At 40.5% G+C, this 20,476-nt stretch overlaps 1 protein-coding gene across 1 annotated transcript; it reads right to left on the reverse strand.

Moving 5' to 3' along the window:
* Positions 1–649: 649 nt before the first annotated feature.
* On the reverse strand, positions 650–16,667 carry RDH11 (retinol dehydrogenase 11). The gene is made up of 7 exons (XM_004370969.2): positions 16,520–16,667; positions 15,028–15,146; positions 13,233–13,388; positions 10,790–10,894; positions 10,010–10,219; positions 8,912–9,101; positions 650–3,134 (listed from the first exon to the last, which is right to left on the reverse strand). Exons 1-7 carry the CDS (start codon positions 16,585–16,587, stop codon positions 3,032–3,034), a joined length of 951 nt encoding a protein of 316 aa, XP_004371026.1. The 5' UTR covers positions 16,588–16,667; the 3' UTR covers positions 650–3,031.
* Positions 16,668–20,476: the final 3,809 nt, after the last annotated feature.

A 20,476-nucleotide genomic window follows, 5' to 3' on the forward strand; every position in this document is an offset into this window, starting at 1 on the left:
CGTGGCAGGAAGTTCCTGTTTTCACTGATTCCATGGTTTGCCTAAGGAGCACATTCTGAAATATTTAAACTGCCCATGAACATTAAAAAAGTATATGAATGTTCAGGGGGAAATGCTTTGGTGATTTATATCTCTTAGATCCTTATTTTTATTAGATAGGTTCATTTGCCATTGATTCAACAAACCTTTGTTGAGCTCCTGATATGCACTGAGCATAGAGAAATGACAAAGTCTGAGGTTGTTAGTGGCAGTGTACTGTAGTCTCATAATGCTGTAATATATTGTGCTATGGGAATAAAGGGGCAGGTGCAAAAAGGAGAGATAACAGCCTGGGATGATAAAGAAACCTGGGTAAAAGTGATTTCTGAACAGTGTTATAAAAAAATAAGTAGGAATTGGATGAATAAATAATCAGATTATCACAAAATGCAAATTAATGGCCACTTGAGGTTGTATTTAGACTCTGGAACAAATTATCCTTTAGAATGAGAAATGATTACATAACTATAATAATGAAAAGTGTTTTCTTCTTTTGATTAATTCTCAGAGTTTTTATTTTGGTAAATAAAAACACGGTAATCAAAAAGAATTTTTATTTGCTATTGAGAGTTCAATATAAATAAAATAGTAATTCAGTTATTCTACTGCACTATCATCAAAACAAAAGATTTCTAGCTTTTCCATAATACGACCTCTTCCACTTACGTAGTTCAATGGTCTCAAAACAATTTCAACCGAATATTATTAATTTACAAATACAGTCATGTGTCGCTTAACATCCACAATACAGTCTGTGAAACAGGAAGTTATGTGATTTTGACATTGTGTGAACACTGTATTATATACAGGCAGACCCTGGATTACGAACGAGTTCTGTTCCTAAGTCTGTCTTTAAGTCAAATTTGTACATTAAGTTGGAATGGTTAGGTACGGTTCGTATCTAACATCGATTAGTCAAATGTTTGTCTTAGTATATAGGGTAGCTTTCTATGGATAAAAAACATTAAAGAAACACTTCCAGATACACTAAAACATCTTTAACATAATAATAGAGTAACAGTAATATTTTGACGTGCGTTGCAAAGTAACACACGTTTGTTATCACAAACCACTGTATGTACCTCAAATTTTTAATATAATAGGCTTTACAGGGGTTGGTTTGTAATCCAGGGATGATAGAGAGTATAGTGCAGTACATACATAAGCCAGTAACATAAGCACTTATTATGACTATCAAAACATCTGTATAATAGGTTATATATGTACTTACTGCACCATTATACGCCTGGCAGCGCGATTGCTTTGTATACAAGAGACATGAGATATATGTGTTGGGTGTGGGAAGCTGTTGCCTTGGCTGCGTCCAGTTATGTTCACTACGTCCCGTTCTCCAATTGGGATTTCAGAACTATTATAACCTTATGGGAACATGGACATGTATGCAGTCAGATGTGTTCCGAATGGACGTTATGTGGTGCATGACTGTAATAGGAAGTGGAGGTTGTGGTCCTGTAACTATTTTCCCCATGAAAGTTAAACATATAAATTGTTAGTCCCAGAAAGTCACAAATTCTATTGGAGTTTTATACTCCAAACAAGTGATGGGAACATTACCAATTCCTCTGACTTCCTTTGGCAGCATTTCTTTTGACAAAAGTTCTCCAAATATATTTTTTTTTAAAGTAAATTGACATTTTAACATTTTAACCTTGTCAAGATATGGTAAGGAAATGCCCTAAAATTGAATGTAGTCAACGATACTTTTTCTGTATAGGAACTGGTTTTTTTTGGTTTTGTTTTCCTGCCACATTGACTGGTGCGAGTTAAGACAATTTTATCTCATCAGTCTTGCTAACTTAGGTGCCCACTCTCAATTGTTATACAGCTGTTTTTTTTCTTTTTTTTTGTTTCGTATTCTCAATTATTCCCTTCATTGCTTGCATTATCTCCCAGGATTCTTCCTTTTTTTGGACTTCTTTCCTGTTATCCATTTGCTTCTTAGTAGGTAGTTACCAACATATGCAGGGTCTGCTTTGCTTTGCAGCTCTACTCATTTGCAGCAGAGACCAAATGACACTGGTTTGCTCCATCTCTGATCATTTACCTGTACTAGGGCCCACTTTAATACTGTTCCTCTACAGCTATTTTGAATTTTGTGAAAATACTCCCAATTGCATAGTTACCCAAGAACACAAAGATATATTCAATGACAATAACCAAATATCCTTTCCCCTCTTCTGGTTTTCTAAGAGAAACTAAGGCACAGAAAGGAGTCGGGTCAGTAATGGAAGTTAGGTGGCCTGTCTTTTCAAACTGTCCCCTTAATCCTCTCTTTGCTGGTCTGAGAAACAGCAGGAAAATGACATTGTAAACTTCACCTTTATTTCCGCCTCCCCTCAAATTAAAACCAAACCCCACAACCTTCTTAGAAAAGGCAGTTGTGTAGTTTAGATGTGGGAAAGTGTCTTAACAGGATTGGCTCCAGGTGGTCAGAGATGAGGCCACTCCATAATCCATATTCAGTTAAGAGTTTCCTGAGAGACTCTGAATATTGGTGTGGTGACAGTTTTCTTCAAAAGGTGAGAGATAAGCCCTGCTCCTGAGCCAAGCCACTGTGACTCCGGGGGTTTAGCTGAGGCTGCAGTGTGGCTCTCTTGAAGTGAAGATTGGTTAGTTGGCAGGGACTACATAGTGAATGAAGAAGGTAGAAGCCTGTCCAAATTCCTATGAGTCAACCCTGCCATAGCTTGAATTCCTTTAGGTAGTAGGTTTCAGAGGGAAAAAGATGAGCTGTGCAGGTCATATGAGGGTCTTCTTATCCTATGACATCTCTAGTAATTCTGGCAGTATCAGGAGCAAAATCAATCTGGACAAATGCAAAGTGTGTAGATGAATCTGGCAGTGTACTGGGCTTTTACCAGACATCAAGCACGCAAGGCTGGAAGGTTTTGCTCCCTTTTGGCCACCTAGAAGAGTCACTTTGAGAGGGAGTGCTGAGTAGTCCGCTCTTAGGTCTGGCTGCCACCACCTGTCAGTCCAGTGGGATGCCCAGGAGGTCACAGCTGATGTCCCACAGCCGCCGTGCGACTGTCTCATTCCGAGCCTGGGCAGAGACCCTTGCTACCTGGCAGTCACTAGAAGAGAAAGAGAGGGGCTTAAAACACAGTGTTAAGGATGGAGTCTGCTCTCTGCCTGGGATAAAGGAATATGACAGAAAAACAACCTAGGGATGACACCTAGGGATGAAGCACCTCTAGGTGCTCCACAGGGTTCATGTCTGCCCTCTTCTTCAGTGCTATAGTTCCACTTATTTTAAGAAAGTCTCCCTTAAATGCAGGAGGGGTATCCCAACTCTGACCCACGCAGAAAATTTCCTTAAGGACAATCCTCTTACTCACTTTTGCATTCTCTGAATCTAGTACAGATATTCACTGAACAGAGTTTGTGTCTTGATCCTCCAATCTTTACCCCATAGAAAATAATAATTACCATTTTTAGACCTCCTCACTAGACAGGAGAATGCTTTGTTTGATATATAATGCATTTCATTTAGTCTTTATAGTCCCCTTTGTATGTACATATTTAGTTGCAGTACCAGTGCCTGACACTTCTGTATGTCCAGCCTGTTCAATGAGTCTGTAAGGTCCATTCTACAGGGCCTTGTAGAGTGTCATGTAGCTGAGATTCTGCTATTTGCACAGGTCACCAGTGCTTACAGTGGGAAAAGACACTTCTTGTTTCTGGCCTACCTACAGTTATATAACTGTTTTTAGGCTAGTATGACAAGTAAAGCCAGCTTCATAAACCACAAAGGGAGGAAAAGGTGATAGCAGAAAAAAATGGTAACAAGGTACCAGGTGTTCCATATATCTTCTCTTCAGTGCTTTAGTTGCAATTATTTTAAGACAATTCCCATTAAATGCAGGAGGGGGATCCCAACTCTGACCCACCCAGAAAATATCCTCAAGGACAATCCTCTTACTCACTTTTATATTCCCTGACTCTAGTACAAGTATTCAATGAATTTATTTATTTTTTTTAAATGATTGAGTGAATGGGTCGCAAGGTTTGAAGTCATGTGAGAAGCAACTTTTAAAAGTATACTACTTCAAAAAAATTGTTATCTTGGACATTTTAAGCAAATTCTGAAGGTGAAATGGAGAGTTGACAAGTCTGAATAACCACACAAAGCAAACTTATAACACTATGTCCATTAAGGCAGTGCTACTCAATGTGTGGGCCATGGACCAGCAGTAGGAGCACCATCTGGGATCTTGCTAGAAACATAAATTTTCAGACCCTACTCCAGACTTACTGAATCGGATTCTCTAGGATTGAGGCCCAGGAACCTGTGCTTTAACCAGTTTTCCAGATGACTGTTACACTCTAAAGTTTGAGAAACACCACTTTAAGATGTCTTCAAATTTACAAAACAAACCTTATTAAGTATATTACTTCTGCTTAAGGGAACCCACGGCACTACCAGAGGCCATAACCTGCCATTTCCGAGTGAAAAGACCATCACCGAGAACCAAAAGGCTCTGTCCCTGTAGAATCGACCTGGCCTCTTAAGTCTCTGCATCCTCCACTGCACTAAGCATAACTGAACACTCTTCATAAGGTTACGGTGAAAAGCAAATGACATAAGGGACACGAAAGTGCCTCGTAAGCTATGACATGCTATAAAAATTATTCAAATACAACAGTAAAAGCCACTTAAAGTGTAGTTATGGCATCTGCACTTCATTGGTCATTGTTTTTTATATTTCCAGTGGGATTTTGGTGTTGATCAGTATATGTAGAAGATCATCTGGCCAATTTAAAAACTTACTACAAAGCTACGGTAATCAAGACAGTGTGGTATTGGCATAAGAATAGACATATAGACCAATGGAACAGAATTGAGAGCCAGAAATAAATCCATACATTTACAGCCAACTGATTTTCAACAAGGGTGCCAAGATTATTCAGTGGGGAAAAGGACATTCTTTCCAACAAATAGTGCTGGGACAAAAGGATATCCACATGCAAGAGAATGAAGTTGGATCGCTACCTCATACCATATGTAAAAATTAACTCCAAATGGATCATAGACCTAAATGTAAGGGCTAAAACCATAAAACTCTCAGAAGAAAACATAGATATAAATCTTTATGACCTTGGGTTAGGCAATTATTTCTTACACATGACACTTAAAATACAAGTGACAAAAGAAATAACATAAATTGGACATCATGAAAATTAAAAACTTATCTGTTTCAAAGGACATCTTTGAGAGAGTGAAAAGAGAACTCATAGAATGAGAGAAAATATTTGCAAATCATATTATCTGATAAGGGATTTGTATCTAAAATATATGAAGAATGGTTACAATTCAACAATAAAAAGACAATAATCTAATTTAAAAATGGGCAAAGGATGTGAATAGACATTTTTCTAAAAAAGAAATACAAATGGACAATAAACTTATGAAAAGATGCTTAATATCATTAGCCATCAGGGAAACAAATCAAAACCACAATGAGATACCACTTCACACCTACTAGGATGGCTACAATAAAAAAGGAAGTGTTGGCAAGGATGTGGAGAAATGGGAACCCTCATATGCTGCTGATGTGAATGTAAAATGGTGCAGTCACTCTGGAAAACAGACTGGCAGTAGTTCCTCAATGGTTAAACAGAAAGTTACATATAACCCAGCAATTTCACTTCTAGGAATATACTCAAGAAAAATGAAAACATATGTCTATACAAAAACTTGTACACAAGTGGTCATAGCAGCATTATTAATAGCCAAAAAGTGGAAACAACCCAAATGTCCACCAATAAATGAATGGATAAGCAAATTGTGATATATACATATAATGGAATATTATTCAGTCATGAAAAGGAATGAAGTAGTGATGTATGCTATAACATGGATAAACCTTAAAAACTAAGTGAAAGAAGCCAGACACAAAAGGTCATGTAGTGTGTGATTCCATTTATATCAAATATCTAGAACAGGTAAATCCATAGAGGTCGAATCAGACTGGTAGTTGCCAGGAGCTGGGGGGAGAAGGGAATGGGGAGCAAGTGCTTAATTGGTATAGCGTTTCCTTTTGGGGTGATGAAAATGTTTGGAACTTGACAGAGGTGGCGGCTGTACAACATTGTAAATATACTAAATGCCACTAGCTTGTTCACTTTAAAGTTATTGATTTTATGTTATATTAATTTTATCTCAATAAAAAAATGTAAAATGAAAGTCAATTCAATAATGACCAAAATCATGGATTTGAGGCTGACTTTCTTTAAACTACTCAGTCAAAACCAAGATAAAGGGGTTGTTTATTCTTTTCTTAAAATCTCCAGGGAAGGTGAATCCATAGTCACCCCTAAAATATCATTCCAGTGTGTAATATGGAGCCAGCAAACTAATATAAATTTCTTCTTCTTAAACTTCAGATACACATTTCCAACTATCTGCTATGTATTTCTGCTAATATGTCTCATAGGTAACCCACAATCAGCAGGTACAGAGCCAGGTTTATTATGTAGTGGACGATTGTTATTTTTTGGCTGAACATCCATTCCACCTTTTTTTGGTACTAGCAACCTGATTTCTTTGTGGAATTACTTCTTTCCCTTGGATATAGTTTTAATCAGGTGCCTCTCCTCCCCTAGCCGAGGGATTAGGGATGGAGGAATGAAAGGCAGGGAGGTGGGAAGAAGGGGGTCCAATGCTCCCTCCTGTAAAGTAGATGGTGAGCAACAAAACCAGAAGATGGTTGGCGTTCACTCACTACAGCAGCAGTGTGCCGGCCAGCTGACGGGCCACTCCTGACTGTTCTAAGCCTAGCCCTACAGTCTTACCTGTGAGCACCCCATAATATTCCAGTAAATTCTCTTTACACTTAAGTTAGCCAGAGTCCTCTCTCATTTAACCATTCTGTTATGAACTGAATTGTGCCCCTCCTGCCAAATATCCTAACCCCTTTACCTGTGGATGTTATCCTCATTTGCAAATAGGGCTTTCTTTGTTATGTTAATGAGGCCGTATCATGTATGGTATGTTTTAAGCCATTCACTTTTTTTTTTATTTAATTGTACTTCAGGTGAAGGCTTACAGAACAGGTAGTTTCTCATGTAACAGTAGCACACATGCTGTTTTATGACATTGGTTAACAACCCCACAACATTTTAACCCTCTAAATTCTCAACTTTTTTTTTTTTTTTGGTGAAAATACACATAGCCAAAGATACGCCATTTCAAAAAATTTTTTTACATACACATTTAAGTGACATTGACTACGCTCTTCTAATTGTGCTGTCATTCTCACTTAAGATGAAGGTTAAGCCATTCACTTTTGAGATAAAAAAGGAGATGAGGCACAGAAGCAGGCACAGATGAGGGAAGATAGATGCCACACCACATGAAGATTGCCAAGGAACTGAGGAATACAAGGTGAAGAAAGAAGGACCTTCCCCCAGAATGGATACAGACAGCCTTCCCAGAGAGCCAGCACCCTGAATTCGGACTTCTAGGATTCTAAACTGTGAGAAAATGAACTTCTGTTTGTTAAATCCACTCACTTGTGGTATTTCTGTTATAGTAGCACTAAGAAAGTATGACACGTTATTTTCATTCTAAATGTCATTATCCTAAATCAAAAACTTATTATCTCTCATTCATTAAACAAAGTCACCAGAGATGATTTTCTAAAGCACAGACCAGATTGTGTCTCTCTCCACTGAAATACCTGCTGTGTCTCCTCCATAGATCTAGCACTGTAGGCCTTCCATGACTGGACTGTTTACCTTTCTTTCCAGTTTTATTTCTAGCTACAATCCCTTCTCTAAAATTTCAGGTTCTTTCAACAAAATCTTGTTAAAATTTTGATCTTACGTGATGCCTGGGATTTTCTTCAAAATAATAATGGGAGGGGAAACACGGGAAGGGGGTAGCAGATGGCAAAGAATTGGCCATAGGTTAACAGCTGTTGAGGAGGTAGATTATCGGTGTACCAAAATACCCACTGCTGTTGAGACTACTTCTGACTCATAGCGACTTTAGGCAGGGATGATTACCCAATAAGCAAGGTATGCATGGTACGCTTACTTATCTGCAGTGCACAACTTCACCTGTTTTTCACATCAAAGATGTGGTGAAACCCATGTGAAATTGTGTACTACAGATTAGTAAGTAAACACAATTAAGCCTGTGTATACCTTGCTTACTGTAAATCAGCGCATACCGCATACCGCATACGGTGCTTACTGGTTAATCCGCCCTGCCTTTAGGGCAGAGTAAAACTGCCCCATAGCGTTTCCAAGGTTGTAAATCTTTACAGAAGTAGGCTGCCACATCTTTCTCCCGTGGAGAGGCTGGTGGGTTCGAACAGAGGACCTTTCAGTTAGCAGCCGAGTGCTTAACCACTGCGCCATCAGGGTTCCTCAGATTATGGGTTTATGGAAATTCAATACGGTATTCTGTCTACTCCTGTGTACAAAATTGTCTACAATAAATTTTTTTAACTCTACTCAAGAAATGAGTTTATAGATACTATTTTAGTCCTGAGGGTAGACAATATGGAAATATGGATTCAAATTCTTTTTAATGTAAAAAAATAGAAGAGTCCAAAAAGAAATAAACAAAACAAAAAAATTGAACTGACATAAAAGATAGAAAGAAAACAAACAACCAAAAAGCATAATCATCATTATAAAAAGTGGCATGAATAAACTCAAACCTAGCAGTTACCACAGAAAATGTGAATGGGTCAAATCAAAAGGTAAAAACCCTAGAGCCAAGAGACAAAACTGTATTAGGCCATGTACTTTTTAAAAAGGGCACAGTATACTAGACAAATCCAAATTACTTCCTTTGGGCAATAAAATCTCATCTTTAAAAACAGATACGCATTCATACCTGAAATGTTTCCCACTCAGAATCTCAAGGCCTTCTGTTAAAGCACAGTACAGGCTGGTCTGGGCCCCCTGCTGAGGGGTCTTCAAAAAGAAGAAGAAAAGCCACCACATCCACGTCATGAAAGTTGAGTATCGAGGCAATTCAGATTTGACTGTGCCAGGGTGTACAGAATACGTTGTAACGCCAGAGCCTGGTCAGGGAGTGCCAGGAAGAGAGAAGACAGGACTTGATGTTGCTGACCAGCCAAAGACAGCAAAGAACATGAATAAACATGGGACCCCCACACGTGGACTCCCTGCCCACAGTGATATCGCAAGTACCCCTCACAGTAATTTATAGCCCCGTTTCAAATATTAGGAAGTTAAGGCTCAGAGAGGTTAACTCTGTTAGGAAGCAGCAGAGCCAGGACTTGACCTCTCAGGTGCACATGACCTTGTTTACTGCTCCCGTCTTAAAGTCTTCTTTTCCATCTTCCGTGACCCCTCACCTCTTCTGGTTTTCCACACCTTTCTAGCTGCTAAGCTCATTTTCTTGGACCAGTTCATCATCTTCTACCCAAACTTTAAATGTTGGGAGTTCTCATGGCTCATTAAACTCCCCGTTTATACCTTTATGGCCTTTACATTTTTATCTACAGCCCAAATCTCTCCTTTAACTCTAGACTGACTATGAGAGGCAGCATAATCTAGTGGTTAAGGGCACGGACTTTGCAGCCAGACTCACCAATTTCAAATCCCAGCTCTACCACTCCCTTCTACACAATCTGGCCATGACGGAAAAGCCTTAACTTGCTCATGAGGCCTGATTTAATTACAACAATAACCTGTGAAGTAGCCCAGTTTTATATATGAGGAAATAAATCTTGAAAGTTAAGTAATTTGCTATAGGTCACAGTTAGTAAATGATAAAGCCAAGCCTTCAGACTCAGTTTGAATCTCCCCATCCCCTGCAGCCCAATCTTCAGTTACTAAAGTGGGCCCAAATGTAGTCATGGAAGCAGGTCCTGTCTAGGTATCAGGCTCCAGAAGTATTTTCTATCCCTTTGGGTTCTAACTACTCCCAATGACTCATATCCACACTCATTTCTTCCAAACCCACCTTTTAGCCTCCGGGCTAGTTCCTGGGTGAAGAGAATGTTGGCCAACTTGCTGTTACAGTACGCCAAACCGGCTTCATAGAATTTCTCGCTCTGTAGGTCATGGAAGTGGATCCTTCCTAGGTAATGTGCTAAGGAAGACACATTCACTACTCTTGATGGGGCTGATTCCTTCAATTTCTCTAGCAGCAGGTGGGTCAGGAGAAAGTGACCTGTGAGGGGAAAAAAAGTAGAATTAACAGAGTTCAGTGCCAATGTGCAAGGAGTGGGTAGAGGAGCAGGGCTCAGCTATGGAATAAGGTCTTTCATCTCAACATTTCATTATCAACTAGAGAACAAGTATAGTGAGGGTTTAGGGAAACAGGAATAGCCAAAGACACAAGATTCCTCCTTATATGGGGTAGGTCTGGATTATGTCAAATCTGGAGTCCAGTCTCATTTCAACTTTGGTTAACATCACAATTTAGGAGCATGAGGCCTCTATCTGATGCTGGTCACCAGATCACTACTCAGAAGGCAACACAGCCCCCGATCCAATTAGGTTGTTCAAAAATGTAAGGGGAAACTGAATCAAAATCACAGATGGAAACGAAGGCAGGACCTCAAGTGATCCTCAAGTTCATCCCTCAGCTTTTAGGCAGGACCATACTGTTACTCACATATGGCCTACTCTAGCCCTGAGATCCAATCACATCACACAAACAAGGCTCAATCTGACCCTTAGGTTTTCCAAGGAGATCTTCAGGTTCGCTCTACATTTCTGATGAGGCGAGATCTCTTACCCAAGTGGTTGACTCCCATGTGCATCTCAAAGCCATCTGCTGTCTTGGAGTAGGGACACATCATCAGTCCTGCATTGTTGATCAAAATGTGAAGCTGCTTTTCTTCTGCAGTGAAGAGGAGATGGAGTGTGGAAGTGGTCAACCATGGCTGTTACATCTTAGAAATCTGCCCTGTGCTCAGGCTTTGAAAATGGGAATGTGGGACTTCAATCTTTCTTCCATTTTCCTTTTATACTTATCTTGTATTGTCTTTCATCTTAAGACTTTGGTCAAATTCTACATACTTTTACTACAGGACAAAATTCCATCTTACACTACAAATGGCCTTCCCAATCTTTCTAACTCAGGAGCTCCTCACTGTTTCTGGGGAATGTTCTGTGCACCTCTCCCAGTATAAAGACTTCCCATTTGAATGGGAAAAGTCCAAAGGAAGAGAAAAGAGAATGTTCTGTATGCAACCTTGCCACTGGAATTCAGCCCCCCTACCCCTATACTAGTTTTGCCTCTTTGTTGTATCTGCTGACTCTCTCATGGTTCATTTTCTCATGTGGTTTGTAATTTCTGATTATAAGCTCATAACAAAGGAAGTTGTTTTCCTTGGGAGGCCTACTTCTCTGGGTTCTGAGGGGGTATGCTGATAGAGTGCTCTTGGATTTGCCTCTGCTGTGATAATCTGCCCTATGCCCAGCCTTTAAATATGGGGATGTGGGACTTCAATCTTTCTTCCATTTTCCCTTTATACATACTTTGTATTGTCTTTCATCTTAAGACTTTTGTCAAATTCTACATACTTCTACTACAGAACAAAATTCCATCTTACACTACCAAATGGCCTTCCCAATCTTTCTAATTCTGGAGCTACTCAGTGTTTTTATGTTAATTTCTCAGTTCAAGATTCTCACATCGTTGGTGGTGTGAATTCAGACCCCACACCTGATCCTAGCTTGAGGTTCTAACTTCTTGCAGATGACCTTTGATCCGTCCATGCTCTGAGGGGATGGTGAGCTTCTTTGTCATGTCCCTGCGCTGGTGGCCAGTTTTTCTAGCCCCTATCTCATGGACTAGGTGGCCCTTTGTGAATTCCAACCTTATGTGGAGCCTCAGCTTCAGCTCTCCAACTCTCAAGGGCCTGACGCCTCATCTCCTGTCTTTGTGTTGGTGGTTGGTCCCCAGACACCAAACCTAAAGGCCTATTTTGAGTTCTGATACTCCTAAGAGATTTTCCATTTCCGCTACTGCTCATTGCTATGACTTTTTAAATTCTCTCTCTGATTTTGTTTTTTGTGCATTGTTTCTATTTATTGTGTATTTGTAAAAGTGTGTAAACATGTATGTATGCATACAGAAACAAAAGATTTAAGAGAAAATAAGAATTTATGAAATAAAAACTTCATGGAGAATGAGACCAGGTTAAATACAGTGGTTCCAACACAAATGTATTAAGCAAAATTGAATTAAGGGCTGAAACTAATTTCTGAAAGAAAAGATTTAAAATAAAAATAATACAGTGACATCAACATGGGCGCTAATTTAATATTAAACTGGAAAGGACCTGGAAATAAAACACTGTAAAAACACAGATTTAAAAAAATGTAGGTAAAAGCAGTATCTAAAGCTATAATTTTCATGCTATATAAAGATATATGCTTTTAGTCAAATGATAAGGAAGAATGCCTTGCAAATCATAGTTTCAGGTGATCCTACTTTTAAAAACAGATTTAATCACAAAAGACACAAAGGCACAAAAAGGAATAACAGAGATACGAAAACAAGATGGCAATACACATAAAAAGTGATCTGTTAATTCAAAGGATACAAAAAAATACTTTCTAAGTGTAAAAACAAGAAGGTGATCACAATATGTAAGACTGATAGATTTGACCACACAAAATTATAAACTTTCACACATTCCCTGCAAATATACATGTAGAAAAGAACTAAAAAAACAGAGAAATTGGTAGGAAAAATCTGAAATTCTTTGTTTGATAGAATGCAATCCAAACAAAAATAAAAGCACCGAGACCCCAATATGCAAAAGCAAAGGCCTTGAACAATCTGCAATAAAGTAGGTGGCTAAGGAAGACACAAATATATTCAGCCCCACCAGTAATGAAATAATTGCAAAGTAAAGGAAGGGTGAAAGCCTTTTCACCTATTTAACAATCACTATTTCTTCATCTGAATACCCAAGCTGAAAGAACACTGCAAAGTTATGTCTCCTGAATGCTGTTGTAAGATAATATCTACCTCCATTAAATTCTCTTAGTTTTCACGTCCTGGGGATTTCCTTTTGTTATTAGTGAGTTCCGTTATGTATCAAAAGTTTGTGGTTGTATTTTATCCAGCATTTCTATGTATTAGAGAGGCAGAGGGATCTTCTTATTTTAGCTATCTGCTATGTCGATCACAAGACTCATGTCACAGTCTCCAGTTAAACACTTACCTTCTAAGAAGCCCTTAGCAAAGGCTCGAATAGATTTAGTATCAGCAAGGTCCAGTTTTCGCACCAACACCTGCTGGTTCCCTGTCTTGGTCTGGATTTCTTTGGCCACCAATTCCCCCTTTTGTACATCCCGGCAAGCTAAATATACTCGGGCTCCTGTCAATCAACATATATAAGAGACAAACTGTCAGCTCTATTTTTGAGTGGGTATTATAGGCCCAATATCAATGTTTTATTGACTATGCAGAGACATTCGCCTGTGTGGATCATAACAAATTATGGATAACATTGCACAAGAATGGGAATTCCAGAACAGTCAACTGTGCTCATGTGAAACCTGGACACAGACCAAGAGGCAGTCGTTTGAACAGAACAGGGGATATTGCATAATTAAAAATTAAGAAATGTGTGTGTTGGGGTTGTATCCTTTCACCATATTTATGCTATCTGTATACTGACCAAATAATTTGAGAAGCTGGCCTATATGAAGGCATCAGGATTGGAGGAAGATTTATTAACAACCTGATTGGGGTAAGATTCATTAACAACCTGTGATATGCAGATGACACAACCCTGCTTGCTGAAAGCGAAGGGGACTAGAAGCACTTACTGATGAAGATCAAAGACCTCAGCCTTCAGTACGGATTACACCTCAACATAAAGAAAACAATCTTCACAACTTGACCAATAAGGAACATCGTGATAAAAAGAGAAAATATTGAAGTTGTCAAGGATTTCATTTTACTTGGATCCACAACCAATGCCCGTGAAAGCAGCAGTCAAGAAATCAAATGACGCATTGCATTGGGCAAATTTGCTGCAAAAAGACCTCTTTAAAGTGTTCAAAAGCAAAGATGTCACCTTGAAGACTAAAGTGCGCCTGACCCAAGCCATGGTATTTTCAATCGCTTCATACGCATGTGAAAGCTGGACAATGAGGAAGATTGAAGAAGTGATGCCTTTGAATTACGGTGTTGGCAAAGAATATGAATATATCATAGACTGCCAGAAGAATGAACAAATCTCTCTTGGGAAGAAGTACAGCCACAATGCTCCTCAGAAACAAGGATGGTGAGACTCTGTCTCATGTACTTTGGACATGCTATCAGGAGAGACTAGTCCCTACTTGGTAAATTAGAGGGTCAGTGGAAAAGAGGAAGACCCTCAACAAGATACACTGAACAGTGGTTGCAACAATGGGCTCAAGCATCACAATGATTATGAGGATGGCACAGGACTGGGCAATGTTTCGTTCTGTTGTACAGAGGGTCACTATGAGTCGGAGCTGACTTGACGGCACCTAACAACAACAACATCAATGTTTAATGTTATTTTCTGTTTTTTAAGAAAGCAGGAATTTTTTTCCCTACTTCACAAAGTGGGTATCTGATGAGCCAATGAGGAAAGACAAATAAAGCAATACATATTTATAAAGCGCCCACTGTAAGTGGAGCATTGTACTAGGTTCAGACCAGATCAGTGGGGCACTTGGAGTGTTCTTGAATTCCCAGATGGGTAGGAAAGGAAGAGAATGACCATCACCATGAGCGGTAAAATGGCAGCACCACCACCACCACCACCAGCTGCCATCAAGTTGATTCTGACTCATGATGATCTCATGTGTTGCAGAGTAGGACTGTGCTCCACAGTTTTCAAAACTGTGACTTTTCAGAAGCAGATTGCCAGGTCTTTCTTCTGAGGTGCCTCTGGGTGGGTTCAAACCACCAACTGGTTAGTGTTTGAGCACTTAACCGTGTGCACCACCCAAGAGGGAACTAGAAGCAGATGAACTTGCCTCTCTGAGCCAGCTCTTTGGCTGTCTCCTTCCCAATGCCTGTGTTGGCTCCAGTGACCACAGCTACTTTCCCAGGAAGCTGGACAGATGATGTACATACTCCACTGGTCAGCATTTTCCTGCAGTGAGAGGACAGCTCATCAGTTCTTCACTCCCCTCCCCTCAGTCGGGAGTTCCTGTGACTCCCTGTATCTTCAGATCCCAAGGTGGAGATATACTTTGCTTCCTTCCACTGTTGTCCTTTGGTAGGTTTAAGGAAGATTGGAGGAAAGAAGACAAAAGTTTTCGGCTCCTGCTCAAAGACAAAAGTGATTCTATTATAAAGACAAACCTTGGAGCTACCCTGTGCTGTACCAGAACTGGATGGATATTTAATTAGTCAGGTACCTGGCTTTGGTTTGAGTTCCTATAAGGCACATTTGGCTTAGGAAATCACAAAACTCAGTCCAGAAGAAGAAACTATGTATGCCAATCTGCACACAATTGACATTTTATGGCCTGGAAAAACAGTTAATCCAATACAAAAAAGGTTAATATTATGAAAGCTTTTGAACCCGGTGCAAAACAAACAAACATACAAAAACCACACATGTACACACAGAGTTAAAAATAAGACAGAGATTAAGTTCAAAGTTCTATTCAGACTTTGACTTCTCACCAGTCTATCTCTTCAGTCACTGGTCCACCTTCACTACTCAGAACCAATCAGCAGGCTGCCTGTTGTGCAGATCTCTCCGCGTCTGTCACCTGGTCAAATGGCCACTCCCCCTCATCCCGATTCCAACTCTATCTTCCTCATCCCCACTCCCAGAAGATAACCCGAATCCCCCGATGCTCCTAATCCGAGGCAGGATAGGGCTCATGATAAAACACTCTCCCCTTTCATTCCTTTCCTTTACCACATTTGTCCAGAAAAAAAGTGAATCTAATAGCAACAAGAGAGTAAGCAATGGGGCTGCAGATGTCCTGATTCTCATCGAAGGGCAGTTTCAGAGAGGAAAAAGTTGAATCGCTCCTTTGTATCTCAAAGGCTAGAAGTTAGATGGGGCTGGTTCAAGGCGTGAGAGTTAAGGGAAAATGAGTCTTGGGAGATATATTCCATTGTAGGGCCTGAAACCCCTAAAGCTGTAAAACTCAAAAGGTTCGAGGTACCCTTGCCTTCGGGGTTTCTTAGACTCGGAAAGTAGAGGTTGGTTAGAGGAAAAGGGGGACCAGGAGAAACAAAGCAGGATGCCCGGGATTGCAGTTCCTTCCCCCCGGCTCAGCTTTGGAATAAGGTCTCCTGGACCGGCCGCCTGGTTCAGCCAAATTCTCCCTCCCAGCATCCAGGACAGCATAGACCTCTCCTCCCACCACCTCCCCGCCTCGGCCATCTTGGGGCTTCCGTTGGGGAGTTTTCCTCTTCTTCGTTTGAAGAAAAGAAATGGCTTCAGTGGGGTTTAATGTTCCCCCGAAAGGACTTTGCAAGAGAAGACAATAAATTTGCACATACCTGATTTGGGGTGCAGCGATGTACAGGAGAAAGGGGAGAGGGATGAGCAAGAGTAGTACCGCAACCATCTCTGCGAAGAATGACCTACAGCTGCTGCAGCAGCGGAAAGGTGGGACCCATCGATTCGCACGGATTTCGGCTTCTCTTCCTAGACACGCCTTAATTTAAAGTACAACAGCCGGGAGGAGCAAAGCCCTCTGGGAAATGTAGTCCGAAGCTTGGCCTTGGGCTAACAGGCCCTAAGAAATCTGCAGACGCTGAGAAAAGTTAAACCGTACTCCGGTTAGAAGACAAATCTCGAATCATCTAAAGTCTAGGGCCATTGGAGTCATCTCACTAGCCCTCCCCAGCCCTTCTGGCCACTAGAGGTTCTTGTCAAATCTTCTCAGTTCTTTATCTCCCAGTGCCCAAACCCAGACCCTGATTCAGTTCCGTCCCCAGTCAGGGTTAGGGAATATTAGTGAATGGGCAATGTTCTAACTCTCAGGCCGAATACACACGGGAGGAGCGGTTGGAGCCTGACAGTTGGTAAAGCAGGTGGAAGTTTGAGCCCTTCATTCACAGGAATTCCTTCATCCAACTACCGGAAGCGATCAAACCTTGAAGACATTCCCAGGAGAATTACTTTTATTGTATCTGCTTTTAATTATGTTGTTTGAACATGTTGTTTTATCATATTTTTCCTGGTGTTCGATAAGTGTTAATTGATAACAGAGTATACTTCCTGATCACTTCGATCAGTTATAGTGACTTCAGTCAATGCATTTCTCAGGTTAGCACAGTTGGTTTTACCAACTCAAATGAAAGTGTTTAATCCTGTCTTGAATTAAGCTCATGAAACTGTTCTCTGGGAATAAGCAGATCCCCTATTCAGGCTGAAATGGTTCTTTCAGCTTTGGCATCTGAGACTTATATCTGTTTTCCTGGGGGTGGAGGTGGGGGGTGTTTTACTTTTTCTGGTTCTTTTGTAGCATTCATTTCCATTTAATTGAAAGACACATGTTCCAAAATCAAGTTGAATCAATACATTTTATAGCAACTGGAGAGGAGTTTCATTCCACACAGTAAAAACTCCTACTTATTTGACATTAGATTATCTAAAAATCATCCGATTTTGTTACCTCACTACTATGTTACCTAATATTTGTACAGTCGTCCGTCCGTATCCTCCGGGGATTGGTTCCAGGACCCCCGAGGAGACCAAAATCTGAGGATGCTCAAGTTCCCTTTGCTTATAAGCTATGCACATCCTCCCGTATACTTTAAATCATCCCTAGATGACTTATCATACCGAATACAACGTAAATGCCATGTAAATAGTGGTTTCATCACAATTGAAGATTTGCTCTGGAAGATAGCCTTTCTCTTCTATGAGTTTCTTGAGCTCTTCTGGCAACGCTGACGCTACCGGTTCATCAGCCAGTGCCGATTACCCCACGCCCCCACCCCCGATCTTTCAGTTCTTAAAGCTGTAGCGACTTCCACAGCTAGCCAGCCATCCCTTACTAGCCTGAAACTCTTTCCTCTCGCTCTCTTCAACTCCCTCGCACTTAGACTTTGAGGGATTGCTTTGACCACTTAATTGCTTTTTAGGAGCAATTTTTTTTCACAGAAACAAAGGGTGCTCCCAACACAAGTAGCGAACCCAACGGGACTGGAGATGAAGAGGGAGACTGAGGCTCCAGGCTACAGCATGGTCTGCCTACGTATCACTTCATTTGTGTGGATTTAGCATAATGCTCGGTGCGCGGCAAATTCAAGTTTTGCTTTTTGGAATCTTTTTTTTTTTTTTCCCCGTTCAGTGGTTGGTTGAATTCACAGATGCGGAACCCGTGGATTTACAACTTTATAAAGGCCTTTCGTATATTTTGTTCCTTATTCCTTCAACCATTCATTTTACAAATGTTTATGATATTCCTACAGGGTACTAAGCACTGTGCTGAGGTCAGCAGGGAGCCAGGCAGATGTGACCTGTACCCTCTCAGAGCTTATAGGTTGTCAGGGAAGGCCTTAAACAAGTGATCACTGCAAATAAATCATGATGAAGTTTGTGAAGTGAAATAGAGAAAGCTTTGAGAGCTTACAGCAGGAAGATTTCCCTTGGTCTAGAGATCAGGAAAGATTTCTTTGAAGAAATAGCATTTCAGCTGAGGCCTGAGGGAATTAGTGGGCAAGCATCATGCAGGCAATATTGCTCTGAGCAGAAGGAAGACCCACCTGAGGGCTCAGTGTCAGAGAAAGCAGGGTGTGCTAGAGCAACAAAAAACATTTGGTTTGGCTGGGGCATAGCGGAAAGGGGGAGTGACAGAAATGGCAATAATAGCCCACAATGAGATAGCACTTATTTTGTGCCAGGCCCTGTCTAAGTGCTGTCCATATATTAACTCTTTTAATTCTACAGGGAGGTGTCACACTGAAGATACTCTGCTACAAAACGGCTGGGAAGAGGCTGCTGGTCACTAAATGCCACAGGAGCCTCGGAGAAGCCAATCATGCTGCAGAAGCCTGATGAGCTAGCATAGCAGAATCAGGAAGCAAACCCCTTTCTTCCTGCAATGTCTCTCCAGTGTCCTGTATTGACAAGCAACAAAGCTTAACATTGTGCCAGATGGCAAAAAAAAAAAAAAAAAATTAAAGTGTCTGTTGAATAATTTCTAAGAGTTGAAATAAAGTTAAAACAATACTGGAGATTTATTAGTCAATCATGCAGTTCATAAATTGGACAACACACAACATGAGACCGGGTGTTGCACCAGAGATGAGGCAGTATGGGTTTTTATAGTCCAAGGAACAAAGAAAATCAGAGAAGTCCTAGTGGTTTTGATGAGTCTTTCAGATATTCATCAAAATGTCTCTTGAAATCATTTCTTCCTTGGAATTGTGTTTGACTAAGAAGACAAATGATGCAGATCTGAGGGATCAGAGCCTGCCGATCCAGGTTTCTAAATCAGCTTATCTGGAATGCTGGGCTATTCTAAGAGTGTTAGTTACACATGAACTTAAAGAAACAAGCTAGTTATTATCTCTAAAGTTTAGGTTACTTAATGTCTTAAACATTTGCCCTGTGAGACCAGGTTTTGGGCATGTTCTCCGGACTTGGCAGAAATGTCCCCAGTTTCCACGTTTTGTTTTAGTCTCCACATAGATTTCTAAACCAAAAAACAGACAAATCCATTGCCATCAAGTCAATTCTGACTCATAGATACCCTATAGGACAGGGTAGAACTGCTCCATAGGGTTTCCAATGCTGTAAATCTTTACAGAAGCACACTGCCACATCTTACTCGCAGGGAGCAGCTGGTGGGTTTGAACCATTGACCTTTCAGTTAGCAGCTGAGCGCTTAACCACTGTGCCACCAGGGCTCCTTCTGAGATTTCTAGCCTCCACAGTTTCCCCCTTTTGACCAAGCCTCCACTAGTGGCGCTAATCACCAATAATGGAGTAACCTTTCTTCTGCAGGGATTTTTTTTTTTTTAACCTCTTCTTGTTGAGTGCTCCGTAGTTTACCTTACTTCACTGTTATTCCATCTCATGTTTGTTTTCTTCACCTTGCTGTGCTATTAAGTCTCATCTTGAGGGTGAACTTTTTTTGGGTGTTATTAGTGGAGGTTTTAGGCCAAATTTGAGGAACTCCTCTGCCAGCCTGAAGGACCCTATAGGTCTTTGCTGACCATTATGTTTTTGTGTTAGTACTCTAAGGGCGGTCCCTTCCCTCTCATGAATGAACAGAGAGAAATCTACATTATAATTGGGATATCCTAAAGCCAGAGCAGAGTGCAGAGCACATTTTAAATTATCAATAGCTTTATTCTCATCTGAGAATAAAGGGGCATTTTCCTTTAATAATTTGTGTAAGAGTTGAGCCATTAATGAAAAGTTTAAAATCCACATCCGACAATAGCCACACAACCCTAAAAATCCTCTCAATTCTCCTTGGTTTTAGGAGGCGGGAAGTT

The sequence above is a fragment of the Trichechus manatus genome, unplaced genomic scaffold (assembly GCF_000243295.1).
Source record: "Trichechus manatus latirostris isolate Lorelei unplaced genomic scaffold, TriManLat1.0 scaffold00010, whole genome shotgun sequence".
Classification (NCBI taxonomy): Eukaryota; Metazoa; Chordata; class Mammalia; order Sirenia; family Trichechidae; genus Trichechus; species Trichechus manatus.

What these genes read in the sequence shown, in the direction of transcription:
- RDH11 (XM_004370969.2), bottom strand. Translation starts at nt 16,587, where the DNA reads ATGGTTGCGGTACTACTCTTGCTCATCCCTCTCCCCTTTCTCCTGTAC. An exon ending in ATCGCTGCACCCCAAATCAG is followed by an intron (nt 15,147 to 16,519) that starts GTATGTGCAAAT and finishes CTCTCACTGCAG; the next exon opens with GAAAATGCTGACCAGTGGAG. An exon ending in ACTAGCCCGGAGGCTAAAAG is followed by an intron (nt 9,102 to 10,009) that starts GTGGGTTTGGAA and finishes CTCCCTGACCAG; the next exon opens with GCTCTGGCGTTACAACGTAT.